We start from the raw sequence: 23,054 nt of genomic DNA, 5'->3' as shown, positions 1-23,054 counted from the left end.
GCGGGGACGCGCTCCCAGGAGCCGGCGGGGCGGGGCCCACGGTCGGGCGGGAGGTGGCGGCGGCGGCGCCGGTTGGGACATGTCGCGGGGCCGGGAGCGCGTGGTGGCCCTGGTGGACATGGACTGCTTCTTCATGCAGGTGGAGCAGCGCCTCGACCCGCAGCTGCGCGGCCGCCCCTGCGCCGTGGTGCAATACAAAGAGTGGCAGGGCGGCGGGTAGGTGCCGGCGGCGTCCCCGGCCGCGGTCCCTTCCACCCGCGGCCGCGCCCTCCCTGCAGCCGCCGCCCGTGTCTTTGCAGGATCATCGCGGTGAGCTACGAGGCGCGCGCCTTCGGCGTGACCCGCGGGATGTGGGCGTCGGAGGCGCGGGCGCTGTGCCCCGAGCTGGCGCTGGCGCGGGTGCCCCAGGCGCGGGGCAAGGCTGATCTCACCCGGTGAGTGGGGCCGGCGGGTGGGGGGCGGCGGGGGTCGCCGTTGCGCGGGGTGGCGCCTGAAGGCTGTGCCCGCCGCCCGGCAGGTACCGGGAGGCCAGCACGGAGGTGATGCAGGTGCTGTCGCGCTTCGCCGCCATCGAGCGGGCCAGCATCGACGAGGCGTACCTGGACCTGACGGGCAGCGCGCGGGAGCGGCTGCGGGCGCTGCGGGGGCGCCCCTTGGCGGCCGCCCTGCTGCCCACCACCTTCGTGCAGGGGCTGCCCGACGACCCCGGTCCCCAGCCCGGCGAGAAGGGTATGCACCGGACCGGCGACCCGCGGCGCTTCGGCCTGGGCTTTTGCTTGGGGCCACACAAGGCGATGCTGCTCCCCCTGTGCCGTCCCTCCCCTGCTCCGTCACTCTTGCTCCCTGTACATCAACAGATGGTGGGGTGCTGTGTGTCCCCCGAAGTGAAAGCGCGGTAAATGGGATCTCTGTTTTCCCTGCTGAATGGCTTTTAGGTGCCTGCTTTTCATCCTGGCTGTCGGCATGCAGATAGAGCAGCATGTGGCTGCTTCCCGTGGCTCCTTGATGCTGCCAGTCCCTTTGCTGGGCTCAGCAAGAAACGCCAACGTTGATCCCCTTTGTGTCCCTTTTCCAGAGGAGCTGCGGCAACGTGGCTTGCAGGAGTGGCTGGCGTCATTGTCTTTTGATAACCCCGACTGTCCTGACCTGCAGCTCACCATGGGTGCAGTAATTGTGGAAGAAATGAGGGTGGCTGTGGAAGCAGCCACTGGATTCAGGTGTTCAGCTGGGATTTCACACAATAAGGTATGTGTGCAGTACAACAGCTTGACTTCTTCTGAGTAGCAGAATCAGAACATGCTGTAGATGGTCTTCCATGTACTCTTCTATGTCCTATGCAAGATGAGCTGAGCAGGGAATGCAGCCATATGTGAGCACGCTTTCAAGGAAATTATAGGACATCTGGGAAGGGGAAGAAATCTTTTCCCGGAGATGTGACTTATGCAGTCAGTGTTTAATTCATTTACTGTCTGGGTTCCTGGTGTACTCTAAGAAGTTAGCTCACTAGGAAGAGAAAGGTTTTAAGTCCCTGAAGAGAGTTTTCTTCGGGGGAAAAAAAAAAAGAGCTTAAAACAGATCACCACCACCCCAAGTTTTAGGCAACGGTGGCTGTAGCCAGGGAATAGTTTTTTACTGACAAAAATTTCCAGCGACTTGGAGAAAAAAAATACTAGTTTGGTGGCGCTGAGATGGGTTGGGTTGCTTTTCCTCTTTGTGGTCAGTCAGTCTTTACCCCCTTGTTTGCTGTATTTTGGGTGATGCTCAGCCAGCTGCTGAGAGCAGCCACAGGAGCACTTCATGCATGACAGCAGCTGCAGAAACAAACGGACTTTGATGCCGCAGCTATAGAGGGTTTCCTGCTGGGTGAAATGCAGAGTGGTTTGCTGAGAGCACCTAGCACTTATTTCAACCTTTGCAGAAAAGATTGGTACCTATAGAGCACTATAGTGTGTTCTGCACAGCCATATGTATACTTCTGATGTGGTAATCTATGCATTTTGCTTGCTAGTATAGATATACAGTTCTTCAGGGATAGCACAGTACATCATCATTTCCTTGCTTCTTTTAAAACAAAGAAATAAGAATGCTGGCATAGAAACTTAATGGAAGCTGGGAGAAGCTGTAGGGATAGCAGGAATGTTCTCTGTTGTTATTGGTTAAAGAGAGCAAAAAAGCAAGTTGAACATCCCTTTCACTGGAAATTTCTGTACCAGTGATCTTCCTCAGCTGTCCCTGCATCACGGTCTGCTCAAGGTGATCCTGTGCAGAACTAGCTCCAGTACCTGTGTATTGCTGGTAATAGTTTCAGTTGTTTCTGCAGCAGTCTAAGATGAAATGTGTCTCCCTTAAGATCCAAAGCATCCATTTAGTCTTTATCCTATTCCTGTTTTGGTCAGAGCCTGCATTTTTGAAGTCATAACTGTACAGATGAGCCCCTTTTGCAAAGAACAAAACAGGTTTGCTCTTAGCAAACCACTCTGCATTTCACCCAGCAGGAAACCCTCTATAGCTGCAGCATCAAAGTCCATTTGTTTCTGCAGCTGCTGTCATGCACGAAGTGCTCCTGTGGCTGCTCTCAGCAGCTGGCTGAGCATCACCCAAAATATAGCGAACAGGGGGGTAAAGACTGACTGACCACAAAGAGGAAAAGCAACCCAACTCACCTCAGTGCACCAAACTGGTATTCTTCCTCCAAGTCACTGGGAATTAAAAACCATTCTCTTGCTACAGCCACTGTTGCCTAAAACTCAAGGTTACCTGATTTGAGCTCTATTTTTTCCTGAAGAAAACTCTCCTGAGGGACTTTTCTTCCTAGTGAGCTAACTTGTTCAGAGTCCACCAGGAACCCAGCTGATAAATGAAACAACAGCATGGTTTTATCAAGAACCACTTGTGCCCAACTCATTTATGTGACCCCTTGACAGCGTGAGTGGCCTAATGTACACAGGAAACTGCAGATGTGAGGTATTTACCTTAAGGTTTCTAATGCACCTCGCTCTGAGTTGCATAAGCCGAAGATGAAACCCTAGCAAAACATGACGTGACTGAGGTTATCTGAAAGGTGTGTGTCTAGCTGAAGAAAACATTATTGTTTTCCATAATAATTTTGCTCAGTGACTTACATTGAAATTGGGATGTTTAGAGTGGGATCCTGGGGGGGTCTCTCTGAGATGCACTTGAAGCCAGTATTTTCAAGGAAGCCTATAGAGAGGGAACAGTTGTAGGTATTCAGGTGATGCTAAACACAGATGGGGCTAAGGGCCCAGGCTGTGAGAGTTCTGGGTGGTGAAACTGGAGATGAAAACTCTGGGCTTACAAAAGCCCAGAAACAGACTGAAATCACTAAGCAGTGCTTTTTATGCTCCTCGCTGACTGTTTTAGTGGTTTATAGGAAAAAAGCAACCAGCAGGCTTTTTGGCTAAGTCACAGTAAGTCAAGATGTAGCCTGGAGTTACTTGTGGCCAAGCGGCAGGATGAGTCAGTAATGTGAGTGCTCTGGTAGAAACAGCCATCCTGTTTCAGCATGTGCAAATTGGAGAAGGTGTCAGAAAAAGTAAATTATTTCTCCCTGTGAAATCAGTGATTGGTTAAGCTTGCAGCACTTGACTTTATGAACAGTGCGGATAAACTTAGAAAAGTCTCCAGTGAAAGAAGAATAACAATAACTAGACATCTGGAAAATGACTAGATATGAAAAGTTGAAGGAAAGGTATCTACTTTATGTAGAAAAGAGTGGGAATGCATGTAAGCCTGTAAAACAGGCTGTTAATAAAGATCATAGCTCAACAGGCAGGAAGGAAATTTTCCTTAGTTATAGGAGGTAAAGCAGTGAAAGAGGGAATTATTAGATTTGTTTAAAAAAAGAACAAAACACACAGCTAAATATATTTCAGGCTGGTCTGTGTATTCTTGATACTGTAGATTAGAGTGGAAGGGGAAGCTATATAGCAGATAGGCTAGAGAATCCCTTCCAGGCCAGCATTTCTGTATTTTGCAGATTCGCTTTTGCAGCTTTATCCTGCTGTGGACCTCGCAGAGAGAAGATTAAAATAGTGACATTGAGAAAAAGCAAGACAAACACAGAAGATGAAGGAGCAAGACATAGTGAGAGAAGTAGCCTGGGGAGGATTACAGGAAGTTCTAGCATGCTTGCCTGATGAAAACTAATCCAACCAGAGCAGGTGATAGACCCAGATCCCCCAAGCTGCCTGGAGCAGGAGTCCGTCCCTTTGCAGAACCAGAAGTCTGGAAGCAGCAGTGCTTTCAGGGCACCCAGCCAGTTTGTGCCAGGTCCCAAGGTGGGTGGTACCTGGGGGCAAGCAATGGTGCAACCTGCATGTCCTTTCTTGCAGCTATTCCAAAGGCAGCCTTTAGAGGTGATACAGCAGGAGCTGTTAGGTTGAGCCACAATAGAGCCGGTGCAGAGTTTGTAATAACGGGTTTCCACTCTCCTCTGTGTTACAGACACTGGCAAAACTGGCCTGTGGGTTAAACAAGCCCAACCGCCAGACACTCATATCTTCACGATTTGTCCCGCAGCTCTTCAGCCAACTGCCCGTCAGCAACATGTAAGTACTGGGGAGCTGCCAGCTTTTGTGCAGCTTGGGGCTCAGGCTGAGCTGCTCTGTGGCAAGAGCACATATTTGAAGTGCTGGTGCTGTGCTTCTGCAATCCAGATTTTTATCAGGAAGAGAGCCCTGTTTGTCTTTGTTGTTGTGGTACTTGCTTCTCTTGGTTTGTCATCGTTGCTTGTGTGAGCAGAACTAAAGTGACTTGGGGGTAGGAAACTGCTCCTGGCCAACTCAGCAGAGAGCAATTTGATGCTAATTGATAGCAGCCAGCAAAGGCTTTCAACTCCACAGCTCATCAATGCTTGCAAGAAAGGGAGAGGAAGTCCCGCCAGTAATCCCTCACAGCTGTGAGTGGCAGTTCAGGGGGAGCTGCAGCCTGCCGGTAAAGGGACCCCCACGGAAGAGGCCACTAACATCCTCTGGGCAGCCCTTCCCTCAGTAGAGCTGTGCTCAGGATGACCGCTGGGGTCCGCAGGTGTAAGCTGGAGCAACTGTGGGGAAGGAGGCTGTAGCGGTGCCCCAGCATGAGCGACAGAGCTGTGTTCTCAGAGAGCAGATGTGCTTTGGTTTTGAACATCTGCACTGTGCCCAAGTACTTTCCCTGGTGTGAGGAAGAGTTGCCAGCACCTTTGCTCCAGAGGAATGGAACCCTGGTCCTCTTTTCATCTCGGGATGAGGAGATAGGTGGAGAATGGTCCTGTCTGTGTAGGAGGAAGCAGGGAGCCTGTGAGCCATTTTTCAGAGCGTGGCTTGAGATCAAGATCGAGCTGAGGGAGATGCACTGAAACTTGGTGAGCCAAGGAGCAGTTCCCACTGCAACTCCTATGTGCCTTACCACAAGCAAAAGAGCTATTATGTACCACCAAGTGCTCCCTTTTGTCCTACTATTTTCTGACTGCTTCTAGCACTCCTGAACTAGGGGGAGCTGCTGCATAAAGATTTGGCATAATCTCCATGTGATACTTCATTTGTGTTCTCTATTTTTCTCTCTTTCTCTGCTGTAGCCGTAACCTGGGAGGCAAGCTTGGCACTGCCATCACAGACATCCTGGGAGTGGAATACATCGGGGAGCTGACACGGTTCAGTGAGACAGAGCTCCAGACTCACTTTGGAGACAAAACTGGGTAATGATAAACCACTCACCACAACTTGGTTCTTGGCAGGAACTAAGACTTCCTTTTGGTCACAGGTTGTTCTGCTGTGATTAGGATGGCTGGAAGGTAAAACTTGAGTGACACCTTTGAGAAGCATTGGTCTGGCAGGCCCACAAACAGGTTTCCAGTCTTGTCTGCTCCCAGGCACCCTCCACAGGATAATATTTTGCCTGTCAGCCAGCTCCTCTGCCTTCCTCCACAGCGTGTAAAGATGGGCCAAGCCGTGGAAGGGCTCCCTGCAGGCTTGGAAGCAGGCAGGCCTAACAGCCTCATTACAGAGGAAATTATAAGGCTGGACTGGAGCCTGAAACACCACTTCTGGGCCCAGGGCAGCGTCTGAGGTGCCCTGCAGACTGCTGAACTCTTGCCACTTCAGGAGAAGAGGCAGAGGAGTTGTGCTGACAGGCAGTTGTGGCCTGAAGGAAGCCTGCCTGTTCAGCTGCGGCTGCAGCTGCAGAGCTGGGGATGGGAGGCAGAGTCACAGTGTGCACAGAGCTGAAACCATGGCTCAGCAGAAGGCTGACTTGCTGCCCAGCGATGCCTGCCTGTCTGTGGCTGCCTTCACCTCCTGCTTCCTCTGTGGCTTTCAGGTCTTGGCTGTATGACTTGTGCAGAGGAATTGAAGATGAACCTGTCAAAAACCGGTACCTGCCTCAGTCCATTGGCTGCAGCAAGAACTTCCCTGGGAGGTCAGCCCTGGCCACACAGAAGGAGGTAAAAGAAGCCTACACCTAGCACAAGGCTTGGCCTTTCCACTGAAGAGAACACTATAAGCTGAGACTAGCTTGCAAAACTGCTGATTTTTTTGTGCCACGGTGTCCTAAAATTCAGCCTAGGGGCTCAGTGCAAGGAGGTGATTTGGGGAAACTGGGGAAATCCCTGTTTGACAGAAATGCATTGACAAACTCCTGCACAAAGAGGTCCAACCTTGGTGTAATTTCCATGAGGGAAACTGTGGGCTTGTATTGTTCAAAAGGTATTCATGGTGCCAAGATTCAGGGGCTTGGTTGCTAGAAAGAAGGTAGCTAACCCAAAGAAAGAGGGAGAGTGCACCTTACCTGTTAGCCTGGGAGAGGTTCCCACAGAGCTGTAGGGAGACACCAAGAGAGATCCAGGGCAGGGGGCCCAGATTACTTGGCAAAATCTGGCACTAATGCTGCAGGACCTGTGTGGTATCTACAGTGCCCTCCCTCCAGTGCTGAATCCTCACCTGGGCCAATTTCTCCAGGAGTACTCAAGACATGAGGCCTTGTGATAGTCTGTGTCCATTCCAGTCTGATCCCTCTCCAGCATTGCCCCATGCACAGAGTGTTGCTCAGGGCTGGGGGCAGTGCTGGGAGCAGAGGCCCAACCTGTCTGTTACCACTGTCTTGTCCAGGTGCAACACTGGCTCCTGCAGCTGGCCTTGGAGCTGGAATCCAGACTGATCAAGGACAGGAGCCAGGTAAGGAGGGGGGTGGCAGGGGGACAGCCTTTTCCCTGCTGGCTTTCAGGAAACCACACAGCATGTTTGCACTGAGAGCTGTTTGCAGGAGGCTGAGGTTGGTGTGTGGTTGGGAAGAAAATTTGCTCACCCTGAGATGTGTGCCTATGTGTTGAGGTGCCCCAAAAAGAGGTGTGCAGGAGCCTGGCCAGGAAGGATGGTTTTGCCCCAGAACACGGCAGGGCGAAGGATGGTCCTTGTCCCATGCTTTAGGATGCAGGGACCTGAAAGCCACCACACCATCTCTCTTGCAAGCCCTTTGCTGATGTAGCTCTGCCTGTGCTGTGGGCTGTGAGAGGAAGCAATATGCTCAAATCCAGATAGCAGACTGCAGACCAGGGTGAGGTTTATCTGCAAGCTTCATCACTGCAGGGAGGGCATAAAAAGGTGCACAGCTGCCTTTTGAGGAAAATAAGGACTAACTGCTTTCTATCCTGCATGGCACAAGCACTTGCTGTCCTGTATGTCATCCCCTGGAGATCAGGCCAGGCAGGACAAGCTGCCACTTGTCACATGGCATCATTGGGAGGTGGTAGCTGATAGCACAAGGTTCTGGGCAGCAAGGCCATCTCCTTGGCTTTTCCTGCTGGTGTTACTTGAAACACAACTACCTCTTCTCTCTACAGAACCACCGAGTGGCCAAGCAGCTGATGGTGGTCATCCGCATGGAGGGAGACACCCGGGTGTCACGCCATTGTGCTCTGACACGCTATGATGCCCAGAAGATTTGCAATGATGCCTTTGCCCTCATCCAAACCTGCAACATGGCTGGGGCTTACCAGGCAGCCTGGTGAGTGTAGAAGGGGTGTTTGTGTGATGGTTGGGGGTTGCTCTGCTGCAGGGCGTGCAGGATGAGCCGGGGACCTTACAGAAAGGAATTATAGTATTATGCTGACTGGTAGGAAAAGCCACCTCGTCCCACATCTGGCCAGACCCTCCTCAATTCCATACTTGGAGCTGATTGCTACTGGCAGGGGGGTGTCCAGCTGGAGCGAGGCAGTCCTTGCCTTCCTGGGCTGGAGAAACTAGTGACGCCTTGTTCTCCTCCCCTAAGGACAAACGTGCTTTTTGGGAGGAGGCCATTGGGGCAGGAAGGATCACTAAGGTGCGCAAGCTCATGTATTCAATGTTACTTCCTTCCTCCTGCTCTGCAGTGAGTCTGAGGCATAGCTAAGGCATGGAAGTCCTGTCTGTTAGGCTCTGACAAGGCTGCTGCTCCCCTAAGGCCCTCTCACCTTGCCTGGGATTCTCACAGTAGCTCCAGCCTGTGGTGGACTGAAAGTCCAGGCTGGCAGCTGGCTGCCTGCTCCAGTGCCCATTCCTTTGGGAAATGCTGTTCTGCGAAGAGGTTTTCTGCTCTGCCGAATGCAGCCTGCTGTGTCGGTGAGACTGTTCTGGAGATAGCAATACTAACGTTTTGTCAGAGGAAGCATCTCTTTCATCCCTTGCCAGACACCCAGAGTGCAATTCCCCTATCCGTGAACATTTTATGTTGCTTAAAGTCTTACCTTGAAAGACTTCTTGCTTCCCAGGCTGGTGTCTGAGTTGATGTTGGTCTGTCCTTTGCAGGTCTCCACCGCTCATATCGGTGCTTCTCTCAGCAAGCAAGTTCTCAGAGCCTGCCACGCTCCTCTCTGCAGGCATCGCCACCTTTCTGACGAGCGATGCCCAGCCTGATGGCACTGCCACTGCCAGCCAAAACAGCACATCTTCTAAGAGGCCCAGGGTCAAGTTCTTCAGGAGTCCAAGCAAAGAGCTTAGGCAGAAGCCAGCTAATGCTATTGAGTCATTCTTCCAAAAGGCGGCAGAAAGGCAGCAGTCACAGACAGTGGCAGCAACCAGCCTACCTGCCGCTACTGCTGCAGAGCCACCTGTGCCCAGCTCACCAGAGCACCAAGGGACAGATGGCATTGGACTTGCCTCTGTGCAGCGTGACCTGGAATCCCCTGTGAAGCAGAGTCCTAGAGATGGGAGCCCTACTTCTCCTTACAAGAGGCTTCCCTGTGAAAAGTCGCTGTCTGATGCTATGCAAACACCTTCAACTCCACCCAGCTCCATGACCTTTCTGAAATTAGAGCCAGCTATGGAGGGAAGTGACCAGAATTTACCACCGTCTCCAGAGCTTGCCCTGCTCCCTCCTGCCTCACCAGGGGACCAGCAGTACTGTGAGAAGTGTGGCCAGCTCGTGCTGGTGTGGGAGTTCCCGGAGCACATGGACTACCACTTTGCTCTGGAGCTGCAAAGCTCCTTCCTAGACCCCAGTGCTCCCACAGCTTCAGCACCAGCTCCTAGGTCTCCTGCCAAGGCAAAGAACAAGCCCAAGACTCCAGCAGGATCTAATGCAAAATGCCCCAGAGAAGGTGTGACAAGAACTTTAGACTTTTTCTTCAAGCGTTTACCTCCTTAACTCCCAGCCGTGCTAGGAGTTTTTAGATAATCAGTGTTTTTTAAAGAATCAGTGTTTTTAAATAGATTCAAAAGTTTTTATACTGCCTGTCAGGTTTTAATGCAGAAAAAACAAATAAATTATCTCTACCCAAGTCTAAGAAGAAATGGAAGTCTTGAATTGCATGTGATGCTGGATGTACTGTTTAGCTGCTGGCAGCGAGCCTGCCTCTGCCTGCTTGATGCTACCAGCAGCTGCTTCGTACTCTTGCCTGTAGCTCCTGCCATGGATATTTCTATAGCATATAGTAATTCTGTTCCTACAGCTTTCTGTTTCTGCTGTAAAAATGGGCAGTGTATCCTGCTTTTTATGTATGTGGCTTATCCAAGGGAATCTCCAGCCAAGTCTAGGGTTGAACCCCTATCCAGTCACTTAGTAGGAAGACTTCATCTCATGGTGGTTCTCCTCTGGCTGCAGTTGCAGGCCTTGCCCTTACTGTATAACTTATAAGCCCTGTGGTTCCTTCTCCCCTCTCTACCTGGTAGACACTGATTTTTATCCCCCCCTTGGCCTCAAGGTTTTTGTTAGAGACAGCCTGGCAATTCCCTCTGTGTAGCAGGCCTTAGCATGATGCTTATCACCAGGTCTGGAGTACGTGGGAAAGGCTGCTCCTGTCAAATGAGATCTGAGGAAGCTGGAGCTGCAGCGGCATACTTGTTGGTGGGATTATTGAAATTGCAACACTAGTGCCTGATAATTGCTATTGATACATAAACAGTCCACTGCTAGAGTCTTTAGAGAAGGGATGTCACACAGCTCGCTGTGAAAGCTGTACTCCATTACAGCGTGTATAACCACATTTTTCCTCCTTCCCAGACTCCTGGTGATACAACATGCAACTTGATGACAGGTATCTGTTGTGATTGTGCTCTGCTAAATAACTTCCTTCAGCTCTCTGGGCCACAGTTCACATCAGAGTCGCTACTGCAGTGCTCCACAATGTTCAACAGAGCCAACAAAGCAGAATATCATATAGGTATGAGACTGGCTCCAGGGCAAGAGAGGAGCTTGCCCTCAGCTGCCTGGCAGGGCTCAACTCCCTAATATACCACTGCTTGCAACCTGCTGGCCTCTTTCCAGAAGTGCTGCTGCCAATAATTTGAACTCAGCTTTAGGACTGGGGGGGTGGTGTGGGTGGGGTGTGTGTGCGGAGGAACCTGCCACGTCAAGGCAGTGCTGGGTGGAGTTTGGAAACGTGCTTTACAGAGTGTTTCATCAGCTGCACGCTTCCCCTCCCTGAGCAGGGCGAGAGCCTTTCAGGCAACAAATAATGATGCAAAATGCAGTTGCATTTGCATGTGCTGTTTCCCCTTCTTTCCTGAACTGTGCCATCCTCCTTGTAGCTATTGAGTTGCTCTCCTTTCAGCAGACAAGCTGTGCTGGGAAGCTGCTATGTTGCTGTCAGGCAGCATCTAGTACTTGACAACACAGTTGTTGTGAGATTCCAGGAAGCACAAGAAGCTCATTCTGGTGCATGCAGCTCTGCTGGTAATCAGCAGGGGAAGAAATTACAGAGTCACTCCCATTAATGACAGTCTTCATGTTGTAAAGTGACAAATTTCCCAAAGTCCTCACATAAAGAGAAATAGAAACTAGTCTGGCAGGGTTGCCTCACGCTCCTGTGACAGCAGCGTGTCTCATTTCCTAGGTGTCTGGCAGGACTGGACTCTGCAGATGCCACTACCTGACACAAAAACAAGTTGAGAACAAGCAAATCCCCTCAGTGGCACAAGTCACCTCCACAGGGAAGCCATTCTGCCTCTGCTTGTCCCAAGGGAATCACCTGTTCTCATGGAGAGAAGGCAATTGCAGACCCCTTGATCAGGTTGAAGCTATTTTAAAACCAAACCACCACTTAGATGTGTGCCCTAAAAAGCATCCCTTTAATTAGGCCTGGGGGAATTTGTGGCTGTGAGGAAGCACTCACCACAGCCTGTTCTGCCCACAACAGCCCCAAGTGCTGTGCTCAGGGTGACGTGGCTGCCTGTCACCCCAGGCTGCACACTCAGGCTTGCTCAGATAAGCCAGGAGAGCCCGGTTGTAAACAGCCGCGTGCGTGCATTCCTTCCACGCCACAGGATGGTATTTATAGCGCTGAATGCAGGAAGCTTAGGAAGGGGGTGAAGGGCAGCCATCTCTAACCGTGACCCTGCTCCAAGGGCAGCAGGGTAAGAGCACAGCTCTACCTTCGCTCATTGTACAACTCAGCCAGCAAGCTCAATAAAACATCTTTATTCTGTACATTTATATATAGATGCTTGGGGAACACGGACAACCCCAAGCACTAGAAAAATTAAAGACAACAAAACAGCAATTATGAAGACCATGGCACCAAGAACAGTCATGCCACAGATGGCAGGGATAAGGTGAGACCAGCCATCAGCTATTTCAGAGGTCACAGAACCCCGTGCCCATTTTGGGGCACAAAACGCCAGGGCTGCTGCAAACAGTTTGCACCCCCCAGACAGCTTTCTTTGTGACCCACTAGCACCAAAGGGAAGAGCTTGCTGGCAGCTGGGCCTGTCGCTCTTGCAGGCATGGGTGAAAGAAAATGTCACTAACACCCAGACCACTGTCAGGATGGAAAGAAAGAGTGATCCTGCTTGAACAGCGACCCTGAGCCAATGGCTCCTTTTCACTGCTGGGACAATGCGGAAGAAACAGATTTTCAATTTTCAGCTGGATCAGTGCTCCCCACAAGAGACAGGTCACTTCTGAGCTGCCTCTGAATCCCTTCACATACACCATTTCACAGCCTTCCCCACACCTTAGCATGCTCTTCGCAGGGTGCAGCTACCACCTCCCCACCTGCTGGAGCCCAGCACAGTGGAGTGCACTGCTTTGAGACATTCGCAGATGAGCACAGGCCGTGTGGCCCCACAGGCACTGCCTGTGTCAGCTACCCAGAAGCAGAACTTGCTCTCAGGACAGCAGAAGGGCTGTTTGGGTGTCCAAGTGCTATCACAGGCCCTCGCCCTTCTCTTTGGTTAGGGCTGGCAGGCCACCATGCCATGTTGCACAGAGCAGACACATTTGGTCTAACAGTCAACAATACAAACAAAAGCATATGTACAGCTGTACAGCCCCTGCTGCACACTCCAGGCTATGAGCGGCCTGGAGTAACAGTCCCACAGGGGAGCTGCATGACAGTGAGCAGGAGACAAACGTGCTCCGCTCTTTGTGCACAGAGTCCTTGCCGGCAACATCAGCTTTCCGCTGACAACAAACCCCAGTGGCATGGGAAAGAAAAATAAGTCTTTCTCAAGGAGAAACAGAAATAAAATCACGCCACTGTCAAATCACATCTAAACATCAGAAGTCGCCTGGTGTTGTGTCAGTAACACAGACTGTCCTCCTCACACGTTAAGGCAAGCATGCGAGGTGCAAGCTGGGCTGGGCCCTGGGACAGCCACAGCAGGGAGCCTACTGCAAACCACTGCTGCCACTATGCAGGTGACACTGTCAGCCAAACATTCATGGAAACAACCTGCCCAGGCCAGCACAGGCCCAGACCCCGCTCTGCTCCACAGAACGGCCACCTGACCAGGTGCTGCAAGGAACAGATGCGAGTACAAACTCTGCCTTTGTGCCGTTACAGTGGGAAGCTGTGCCACTCGGAGCAGCCACAGCTTTCCAGGAGTCAGAAAGCAGGGTGCTGAAGGAGTGTGTATGTGTGAGTGGGGAACAGGACACTTGTCCAACAGTAAGACACTCAGATTGGAGTAATGCAAAACCAACACACAAACCAAGATTAAAACGGTTAAAAAGCGTCCTGAATGCATTTTGAGAGGTTCAACCAAGTTCCTGCTGTGGGTAGCAGGGCCTCTTCCACCCCCTGCCCAGAGGGATGTGCTGCAGGATAACTCAAGAAAGGATTGTTATCAACCCACTGCTCAGAGAGCAGAAATGGAACCAGATCTTGTGTCGGAGATGGCAAAATATCCCTTCACTGCTAGTCTTCAAGGGTTCTGCTCCTCCCAACCAATAATTTTCAAACAGTAAACAAAGCCAGAACTTGCCTGCCCAGGTCTGCAAGTGCCTCTGATCTATTCTGAAGGAGGGCAGGGTAACAAAAGCTGCAGGCAATGCGGAGAACATGCTTAACTCGCTCCAGGTACGGCACTGAATGCAAGAAACTCTCTCAGGCTCCATCTCACGGTGCGGAGGAGGGACACCCATGCTAGAACGGGAAAGCAGCAGGCATCGTTCAGAGAGCCACGGGAGCTTCCATCCTTCTCCCAGCTTGCTGGTGCGTGGAGATCTCTCTGACCTAGTTGTAGTCAGAAGCTCAGCTGTCCAGGCCCCAGGGACTCCTCCAGGCCGTTTTCTTTGGTGGTGATGGCTTGGAGGTCAGTGACATGCCCAATGCCTTTGGTGACTCCTTCACGGAAAAGCAGCTTGGCTCCGATCTTCAAGTATTCAGGATGCTTGATGAACCTGAAACGGACGACTGCCTTCTCTCCTGTCCGCAGCTTGTCCTGAAGAGAAAAAGAGGAGAGCTTAGACCCATCTACCATATTGATGTATGCAGGGGAGGTACATGTGGATGCTAAGAAGATGAGGCAAATGAGCAGGTTGCCTCCCTCAGACTGTGTTCCTTGAGCTCTTCTCATTATTGTATGCATAGGGGCAGACAGGAAGACACAGGATCTGGAGAATGGATAGTTCACCTCCCTTCACAGTTTTGCTGTAGTCCATCATGCAGCTTGTTTTGTGATGAGGGAATTCTTTAACATGTTGGGAGGAAAACCAACCAAATGGGCAGGATAAAGGGGTGGAGCATGCTCCTAGGAAGGGACAGAGCCACTCAAGGTACCAGTAGCCCCTAGCTTTACCCAAGGGGCCCCACAGGGAGGTCCACCCTCCTCCTCTTTATTCCTATGCCTACCTTTCCATGGATCTTCTCTACAATAGCAGTCTGTCGCACATTCCCCACGTGCACCGTCACCTGAAAGCCCTTCCGGAAAGTCGTGGCATGGAACAAAAGCACAATCTCGGCTTCAAACACTGAGCAGATGGTGGGGTTCATTTCTGGGCTCACCATGACCATGCCCTGCACAACAACCCAAAGCTCAGATCAGTTAGGGCCAGTACCCTTGCTTCTGCACAAGCCCCCAAACCACAAACACATCTGCACTCTGCGACTTGGGCTTGCATCCCATTCTCAGCCTTGTACTCATCCCGCTTCATAGCCTGGCTGTTTCCTCTCCTTCCAGTAAGTTTCCTGCAAAAGTCCCTACTTTGTTCCCACCCTATCAATTGGGGATCTCCGGGGAAGCCTCCAGTCTTGCTCACCAGACCAGCAAGCAACCTGCCAACAGCAGGACTCACCTTGCGCAGCAGGGAGCGGTCGAAGGGTCCGAGGGCCAGTGTGGCTGCCTGCCCAGCCCGCAGCACACGGCAGGCTGAGCGGTTGCGTTGGATACTGCACACTTTCAGACGAAGGAACTTCCCGTCGTCAGTGGGACCAACCACCAGGTTCTCCCCTTCTCGGCAGATCCCACTGCCCAGGGCAGAGGAGCAGGACAGAGTTCATCAAGAGACAAGGAAGAAATTTCACTCTCCAAGATCAACCTGCACAAACTCTCTAGGGCCAAGGAGGTGAGTGTCCTTGGACTCTTACTCAGGATTAACTAACAGGGATGCATAGCTGGTGGGAAGAGGGATTTCCTACAGCAGGAGCAAAAGTCACACTATCACTCCTAAGAACACCAGATATCCCTCAGACAGGGGCCATTCTGTCACCAGTGCTCTGCCACACTGCATTGTTTCTGCTGGAGAGACTGCAGCTGACACCTGCTTTGTGTGCATGTGCTGGTAGCCAAACTGCTCTGATCACTCCCAAACACTGAGGGACATATGTGAATGCCCCATCTCTGGAAGTGTTCAAGGCCAGGCTGGATGTGGCTTTGAGCAACCTGGTCTAGTGGAAGGTGTTCCTGCCCATGGCAGGGGGATTGGAACTAGATGATGTTTAAGATCCCTGCCAAATCAATCCATTCTATGATTCTATGACAGATGCCTTCTCATGGGGTAGCATGCAGTTAACCTCTGCTGGGATCAGAGGACTTGGTCTTTAAATTTCCTACCCCTGCTTAAGGAAGAAGGAAAGCAACGCCTTGGGATCATGGGTAACCTCTGCCAACTCTGGGTGCCAGCACGCCTTACTTCAGCACGCTACAGGTCCCATTCCTAATCCAGCAAGTTTAGAGCAGAGTCCCTGCTTGCTACCACATGACCAATGGTTTGCTTATGGCACCACTCAATACCCTGGAGGGCTTTGCCCTCACTTGGTCAGTCACCTGGCAGCAGTCAGGACTGAGCCTTGCACTGCGTCCATCTGCGGTTGGTGACTCTAACCTTGTGGGAACTCCAGCCACCATTCACACCCGCTCTTGTGGCCTCACTTACCTTGACAGAGTTCCTCCCACAACAGTCCCCACCTCTGGCACAGTATAAATTTCATCGACCTGCAGCAAGGCAACAAGAATAACCTGCTCAGACAGCTGTGAAACAGCACTCCAGAATGAGAGCAAGGTGCTTGCTACTTGTGTGGAGGGAGGTGAGCTCTCTGCTGGTCATCAGATGGTGTTGACACCACGTCGGAGGTTTTGCCAGCTCCCACTACCTGCCCATTAGAGGAACCTCTGCCTTCTACGTGGCAACCAGAGAAACAATCTTATCCCTGACATGGGTATCCCTTGGTTAGGAGAGAGCCCAGCCTAAGAGGCTTTTTACAAGGAGTGAGTCCTCTCTTTAACGTCTCCCGATAGTCTCCCGGAGTCACCACATCCCTTCCCACAGTTTCTAGAGCCCTGGGATGTTTGTCAGATGTCACAGCAATGAGTGCAGTACCAGAACTAGAAGCAAACTATACTTACATACCTGAAACTCTGTGAGTTGCTGCATTAGTTCTTCCTGCTCTTTACTGTTGGTAAGTGGAGGGAGGATGTTGAGGAAGACTTTTAAGAGATCCAGGTTCTCCCCAGAAACACTGGACAGTGTGAAGATTGGGGTGATGCTGTCAGACACAAATAGACAGGAATAAGCAGAATGCCAGAGCACAGCTGCATAATGTAGCTGCAACTCTGGATTGACCCAATCCAGCAAGAAGAAAGAGGCTACAAAGATAAATTTCCAGAGTAGAAGGGCACAGGTACTAGGGCTAGGGCTAGGTACAGCTCTGCAGTAACCCATGGCTCTGTGGTTGGTCAAGGCACCAGTCCCCTGCCAACCCACACTTCTATCATGGAGAAGTAACTCCAGTGCAGCCTTGGGCATCTTCTGCTCCTAGAGCACAGAAAAAGGCCTGGGAGGTGAAAATGCCTTCTCGGACAAAGCAAGGGTAGGAAAACTCATGAGAATCCAAGATGTTCAAGATGTGGTTGCCCCGCCTTCCCCAGCTCCACACAGCAGCCCCATCTGAACTGCCTGCTCCCAGCAGAAGAAAGGAATAGTCCCTTACTTGGGAGACTGTGCAAACTGCTGTGCTGCTGTAACAGCATCGTCATCTGAGTTCACAAGCAGGGGGAGCTTGTTGCAGCCTGGCTGCTTCAGTATTCTTTCCAGCTGCTTCACTGTCCGTTCCACAGTGGCTTTTGAACACAAGTCAACTTTGCTGATGACAATGAAGAAGGGGACCTTGAGGGCCATGGCCAAGCCCAAGTGCTCTCGCGTTGTGCCTGCTGCAGGAGACAAGTGAGAGTGTAGGTGCACTAGCAGTCACCACTGTTGCTTGTATTTGGCACAGCTCTGTCTCCTGGCTCTCCCACAGGCCCACTCGAGATTTCACCCTAACTGCTTAGTTCATCAGGCAATGAAAAAGCAAAACTACTATTTTAAACAAAACCAAACATCAGTCCAGAAAAACAAAAACCACCAAGAATTTTTGTGACTGATCTGTTTGCTTCAGAAAGATGCAGTAGTTTTCATTCTTGGGCAAGAGTTTGCCAGAAAACAGCCACAAAAATGTCAAGGAAAGATGTGGGAGAACTCCAACTGCCTTCTTATAAGGCTTTAGGATTCAGCATCCCTAAGAATATGTCAAAGTTTTAGTTTAGTTTTGTTTTGTTTTTCCTAACACTGCCTCAAATTCCAAATGAAGCCTCTCTGCCCAGGGTACAGTTTAATGAGGTCTACAGCTGGTAAGAGGATCCCAGCTCTGTTCCCCTCCCAGGCACTCAAAGGCTTACAAAAACTCAAAAGATGCTTCTGAACTAATATTTTTTTTCTGACAACTGTTCCCAACTAACAAGGACCCACTCCCTCCATTCTCCACTGCTGTCAATCCACACAGGCAAGGCAACACTCACCAATGCCAGTGTTGGCACTAACCACCAGCATAGCAAAGTCTGGGCAGTAGCTGGTGAGGCCAAAGATGGTTGTTTTCAGATACTTGTGGTGACCAGCCAGGTCAATGAAAGTGATCATTTTGGAAGAACTCTCACAGATCTCTTCTGCTGTTCGGGAGTCACTGTAATTCACCACCTGTGGAACATAAGGACTTGGTGAGAAAAGGAGCCCCAGCAGGCAAGTGAAGAAAAGCCAGCTCTTATCTATCCACTTTGACCTCAGAATTAGTGAGGAGAGATCATTCACCATGGGTGCAAGAAACAACTTCTGTTGCAAACAGGCAAGTAGCACTCAGGTTCAGCTAAAGGGACACTGAGCTGTACCACCTCTCTTCCCTTGTGTCCCACTCACAGTTGTAACAGGAAGGCAGTCCTGTTCTCCAGCTTTTTGAGTTCAGCAGCACACTCTCTCACCTCTCCTTTGCTGTTGAAGCCGAGGATCTCAAAGCTGATGCTTGATGTTCTTCCTGATTGGATTTCATGGAGGTGCCGGAAGAGGTTGAGGCGTGCTCTGCCCCGCCCGTTGTCCAGCTCTCCTTGTGTTAGGACACCCAACAGGGTTGACTTCCCTGAGTCCACATTCCCCAGCACAGCTACTCGCAGGTCTAAGAACTACAGGAAGAACAGAGAAATCATGAAACTTAACCATTGCTGTGCTGGGTGTGCATGAAAACTACATAGCAGTGGAGATGTGCCTCAGAGAGCTTTTCTCCATGATGGACACTGTGCAGTGTAATCTTGCTTAGATTCTGCTTTTACTACCATCAAAACACTGCCCAGGAGTTGTGATGTGACACATCGGGCTTTGATAACAGAAAAAAAGGTGATTTGCTGCAGCAAGAACTCTAAATCCTTCCTTGTTTGCATGCTGGCCTGCATCAGAACTGTTGCTGTAGAAGTGAAATAATTTTTTACCTCTAATCCAGGCAATCTCCCCTACTGGTATCTTCCTCAACCACAATCTTGGAGATGAAAAGCATTATCAAGTCTCCCTCCGGCAGCTCTTTAAAGCATCTGCTATGGGCAGACGACAAAGTGCCTCTAGGGTTTGGGCTCCCATCCCAAAAGGAAGCTGCTTGTATGAAGCCTCCAAGTCTCCAGCAGGAGAGGACAGCCAAGTCACAGGTCCCTACCTGCTGGTTGTCAGGCACCTTTCGGACAAGCACCTCCGTTATCTTCCTTGGAACGTCACTGTCGTAATCGACTTCCCTCTCCCGTAGCACCGTAATGTCAGCTCCAACCCTGCCAAAAACACGAAAGGAAGGAGTGAGACACACGCCTGTACTCAGCAGCTCTTGCGCCTCTAGAATAACAGCTGGCAAAGTGAATGGGATGAAAGCTGGGGATAGCAGGGAAGGAGCCTCCAGCTTCCAGCCAAAAGCCCTATAACTGCCTTCCTACTTCCAGAGCCTCACGATGAGGGAATTTTAGTCATACAAGCGCTTGTAGAATGGAGCCACCGGCTCCTCAGGGAAATCCTGGGGCCAAGCCTCTCTACTGGCGGCTGTTTATGCCTGTGGGTCCTGCAGATGAAAGGGAACACGTACTTCTCTGCCATACGGCGCAGTGTCTTGAGCGAGGCACGCATCTCTTCCTCTGAGAGGCCCACCAGCAGCCCATTGTCCTCCACGCCGATCTGATAGACGGCTTCACCTCGGCCTTCTTGTAGTCGCCACTTCATCTGTGTCACCAGGTGCTCAAAGCGATATTGCGAGGGATTCACTAGCTTTAGCTGTTTAACAGAGGGGGTAGTTATAGCCACAGCCTGGATGCTGAGGGAATCCCATTGCCCAAGCCAGCAACTCCCTAACCCCACACCATGAAGCAATGCCCCCAACTCTGACCCACCTCTAGAAAACACAGCCCAAGTCAGTGTCTGCACAGAAGCCATAGGACAGGTGAGAAAGGGTTTCACAAATGTACCACATATGGTAGCAGAACTTGCCTGCACCTTGCCAAAGGGATCTGTACGCTGCCTGCTGGGGGGTAAAGAAAGTGCTGTGGGACCTATCTGTGACACAGGAGCCAAGTAAGTGCAAAGGGCATAACAGCCACAAGAAAGTGAAAAATTATTATCAGGGACACGTGCAGCTCTCTCTTGAAAGGAAGATTTCAGTAAAAACGCAGTGGGTCTCATCTCCTAAAACAGTTTCCTAAAAATGAGTACTGTGATGAAACTCTTGCAGCTCATCATACAGGGTATTACTAGGCACAGAGGCACGAAAGATGACTGAGAGTTCCTTAGTACAGTGTCCACATTTCTGTCTCTTCCTCGGACATGCTCACCATGTGCTGTCTTGTGACAGTGAAGTTACTCACTGCAAAATAACCCTCTGGGAGGAAGACCTCCTTTTGCAACCTCAAAAGGCTCACCTTGTACTCGATGTTTCCATCTTCTGCCTGGTCAGAGAATGAAACAAGACAGAAAGGTTAGATGTTGTGCCAGCAGGAACTGCTATAGACATCAGCTGCCCAGATACTCTACAGCTCGTGCTGGCAGTTTCAGAGAGAGGAAAAATGGCTGAAATACACTGTGTTAGGTCACAGCCTCTTCTGCCATTCATTCTTGTGCTCAACTGGAACTTACTTTAGGTTTGTTTCTGCTGTTTGCATCCCACATGATGAAAACCAGAGGATAAAACTAGAGAGTGACACAGCGGGTAATACTGCTTTTGGGGGTTTTACTGTCAGTAAAGAATAGGGCCATCTAACAGTCACAGAGAGAGAGTTCCAGTTTCAAAAAGGCACAGGCCAGCAGATGATCAAAAGTCTCCCCCGTCACCCATCCATGACCTATACTGTCACCCACAGCATCCCACTCCCACCCTACCCAGCAGCTTCCATCCACCTAATGTGCACAGAATCAGGGGACCGGGATCAAAAGTTGCTGTCTCCTATCCTGCACACTGATACCCTCACTCAATTATTTTTTCATTGACATCTTCTCATATACTCGCATATCTTCTCTCTGCAAGAGAGAAGGACTACAAACATAAAGAAGCAAGCTACTGACTTCTTTCAAGTCCAGCAAGCTGGTCACTGGCTTGGCAGTTCTGGAGACCCAGACCTGATTGTGGCTGGCTGTGCACAACGTGCTCAGGAGAACTTTGCCAGGAAGGGCTGGAGCCAGAATGGATTGTCACAGCCCAAACCAGAAAGGCCCAGGTACTCGTCAAGCCCACTCCAACTACAACAGGCTTCAGCTTCTGAAGAGAACATATTGAAATAACTTTCCCACTGATTCAGTCTAAGGACCACTGAGAAAGGGCTGGAGCCTGCAGGAAGCCAAGTACTCTGACAGACTAAATCAAGCTACCAACACTAAGCACTTCCTTTTCCTCCAGACACCAGTTTGCATGTCAGGAGAGGCAACAGCCTTCTCCTTGCCTTACAGCTCAGCTCCTAACCACAGCAGTGTTTAGGGTGGCAAAAGGCCAACAGACGGAAGTTCTGAATTGTCAGCTCAGCTCTCAGGCACCAGAGCTATGCAATGAGAAAAGGGTACTTGCAGAAGGCTTTCCTCTCTTACCATCTGCCAGCTTTTTAGCTCTAGGAGGAACACTGCATTCACATATTGCACTGTCCTCTAAATAAGGGGGTGGGTCTCTTTCAAGTCAGCTGAGACTAGAAAAGCAACAAGCCTAGACTTGCCAGGCCACATACTGCACAGGGCAGCTGGGGAGAGGAAGCTGTGCTGAAACCACAGGGGGCTGTCCAGCCTCCAGCTGAAAGGAACAAAAACTAAAGAGCAGCTGCTGGGGACAATCCTGCCCATGGAGATCTAACAGTAACAAAGCACTGTTTTCCCTTCTTGCCAAGTGTCACAGCCCTGCCTTGTGGAGGAATTGCTCCCTCCAGCACAGATTCTTATACATTTTACTGAAAGCACACGGAGTGGAGCCAAGCAATTGACTCCGGGGCAATGTAATGCCCCACAGTGGCAGTCGTATTAGCATGGTGCCAACTGCCTGATCAACAAACCCACTTACTACCAATGACATTTTTCCTGCTGCAAGAGGCAAACGTGTTGCACTCTGTTAGTACCGTCTGCGTTTCTGTGTAAGAAAACAATTGCCAAATTAGCTGGGAAGGGAGTCACTAGAACCTGCTGAGCTATGTCGATGAGTTTGGCAGCTGGGAAGGGACTTACACCCACCAGATCAGCTCTCAGGGAAAGATGCGAACAGGACGCTTGCGACTATAAGTTGAGCAAAGCTTTATTTCCGAAGCTCTTTAGCTCCCTGACAGTAAAGCACCCACAGATGGATGTCAGGCAGTGAGATGCTACTGATGGGCAGGGTTTGGTGGACCATGCAGGGAGCTCTCTGGCACTGGGGGCACAAACACTGCACGCTGCCACGTCAAACCCGAGCACAGAGACCAGGGCAGGCGGGCACACCACTCCCGGGGCTGCCGGCCGCAGAGCCCCCCGCCTGGCAGCCCGACCCCGGCTCGAACCTGCACCAGCATCGCCAGGACCCTCGACGGAGCCTCTTCACAAGCCCCTCCAGCCTGACCCGCGACCAAACCTGCCAGGGTGCGGGGCAGCGAGCCCACGTCTCACCGAGCCGCTCGGGGGCGACCTTCCCTCCGCCCTCTCCAGCCCCGCAACGGCGGCGCCCCCCGCCCCTGACAGCAGCGGCTCGGGCCTCCGCGGCGCCAGGGCCCGGGGCGGGGGGACCCCCCACTCCGCGGCTGACGGGACGCGGCGACCATTGGCCCGGCCGGGGGAAGCTCACCTCGGGTGGCAGGTACGGCGGGTTGTTGGCCTTCCCCCCCCGGCTCCGCCCGTTCTTCTTCTTCGCTTTCGAGCCGCTGCTGCCGCCGCCGGGCGCGGGCCCCCCGCGACCCCGCAGCGCCCCGCCCGCCCCGCCGCCCGCCGGCCGGCAGCAGCCCCCGAACAGCTCCGACACTCGGGAGTCCATGGCGAGCGGCGCGGCCCCGCCGCCCTGGTGCGGCGCCCGCTCGGCACCCGCTCCCCGCCCGGGCTCCCCTCCCCGGCCCCGCTGCCCCGGCACCCGCGTCAGAGACCGCCGCGCGGCGCCACGG

The 23,054-nt window shown here is 51.6% G+C and overlaps 2 protein-coding genes across 3 annotated transcripts; one reads left to right on the top strand and one right to left on the bottom strand.

Moving 5' to 3' along the window:
- Nucleotides 1-26: 26 nt before the first annotated feature.
- On the top strand, nt 27-9,740 carry POLH (DNA polymerase eta). Of its 2 annotated transcripts, XM_082048397.1 has the most exons (10): nt 27-216; nt 300-434; nt 518-729; nt 1,076-1,245; nt 4,465-4,568; nt 5,576-5,695; nt 6,316-6,439; nt 7,104-7,169; nt 7,835-7,998; nt 8,778-9,740. In XM_082048397.1, the coding sequence occupies exons 1-10, from the start codon at nt 80-82 to the stop codon at nt 9,613-9,615; spliced, it is 2,070 nt and encodes a 689-aa protein (XP_081904523.1). In that variant the 5' UTR covers nt 27-79; the 3' UTR covers nt 9,616-9,740. The 2 variants fall into 2 exon arrangements, with proteins under 2 accessions (XP_081904523.1, XP_081904524.1); XM_082048398.1 differs by lacking the exon at nt 7,104-7,169.
- Nucleotides 9,741-11,863: 2,123 nt separating this feature from the next.
- On the bottom strand, nt 11,864-22,945 carry GTPBP2 (GTP binding protein 2). Its single transcript, XM_082047323.1, has 12 exons — nt 22,745-22,945; nt 20,379-20,405; nt 19,553-19,737; nt 19,139-19,247; nt 18,420-18,617; nt 17,967-18,141; nt 17,120-17,339; nt 16,540-16,675; nt 16,066-16,124; nt 14,986-15,157; nt 14,543-14,707; nt 11,864-14,132 (listed from the first exon to the last, which is right to left on the bottom strand). Exons 1-12 carry the CDS (start codon nt 22,928-22,930, stop codon nt 13,935-13,937), a joined length of 1,830 nt encoding a protein of 609 aa, XP_081903449.1. The 5' UTR covers nt 22,931-22,945; the 3' UTR covers nt 11,864-13,934.
- Nucleotides 22,946-23,054: the final 109 nt, after the last annotated feature.

The sequence above is a fragment of the Streptopelia decaocto genome (genome assembly GCF_964273445.1).
Source record: "Streptopelia decaocto genome assembly, chromosome: 3".
In the NCBI taxonomy this organism is placed as follows: domain Eukaryota; kingdom Metazoa; phylum Chordata; class Aves; order Columbiformes; family Columbidae; genus Streptopelia; species Streptopelia decaocto.
Note: the sequence above shows the minus strand (reverse complement) of the source record. Positions and strands in the feature narration are given on the sequence as shown.

What these genes read in the sequence shown, in the direction of transcription:
- POLH (XM_082048397.1), top strand. Translation starts at nt 80, where the DNA reads ATGTCGCGGGGCCGGGAGCGCGTGGTGGCCCTGGTGGACATGGACTGC. An exon ending in CACTTTGGAGACAAAACTGG is followed by an intron (nt 5,696 to 6,315) that starts GTAATGATAAAC and finishes TGTGGCTTTCAG; the next exon opens with GTCTTGGCTGTATGACTTGT. An exon ending in TGATCAAGGACAGGAGCCAG is followed by an intron (nt 7,170 to 7,834) that starts GTAAGGAGGGGG and finishes TTCTCTCTACAG; the next exon opens with AACCACCGAGTGGCCAAGCA.
- GTPBP2 (XM_082047323.1), bottom strand. Translation starts at nt 22,930, where the DNA reads ATGGACTCCCGAGTGTCGGAGCTGTTCGGGGGCTGCTGCCGGCCGGCG. An exon ending in CGCCGTACCTGCCACCCGAG is followed by an intron (nt 20,406 to 22,744) that starts GTGAGCTTCCCC and finishes TTCTCTGACCAG; the next exon opens with GCAGAAGATGGAAACATCGA. An exon ending in ATGGAAACATCGAGTACAAG is followed by an intron (nt 19,738 to 20,378) that starts GTGAGCCTTTTG and finishes TCTGTTAAACAG; the next exon opens with CTAAAGCTAGTGAATCCCTC.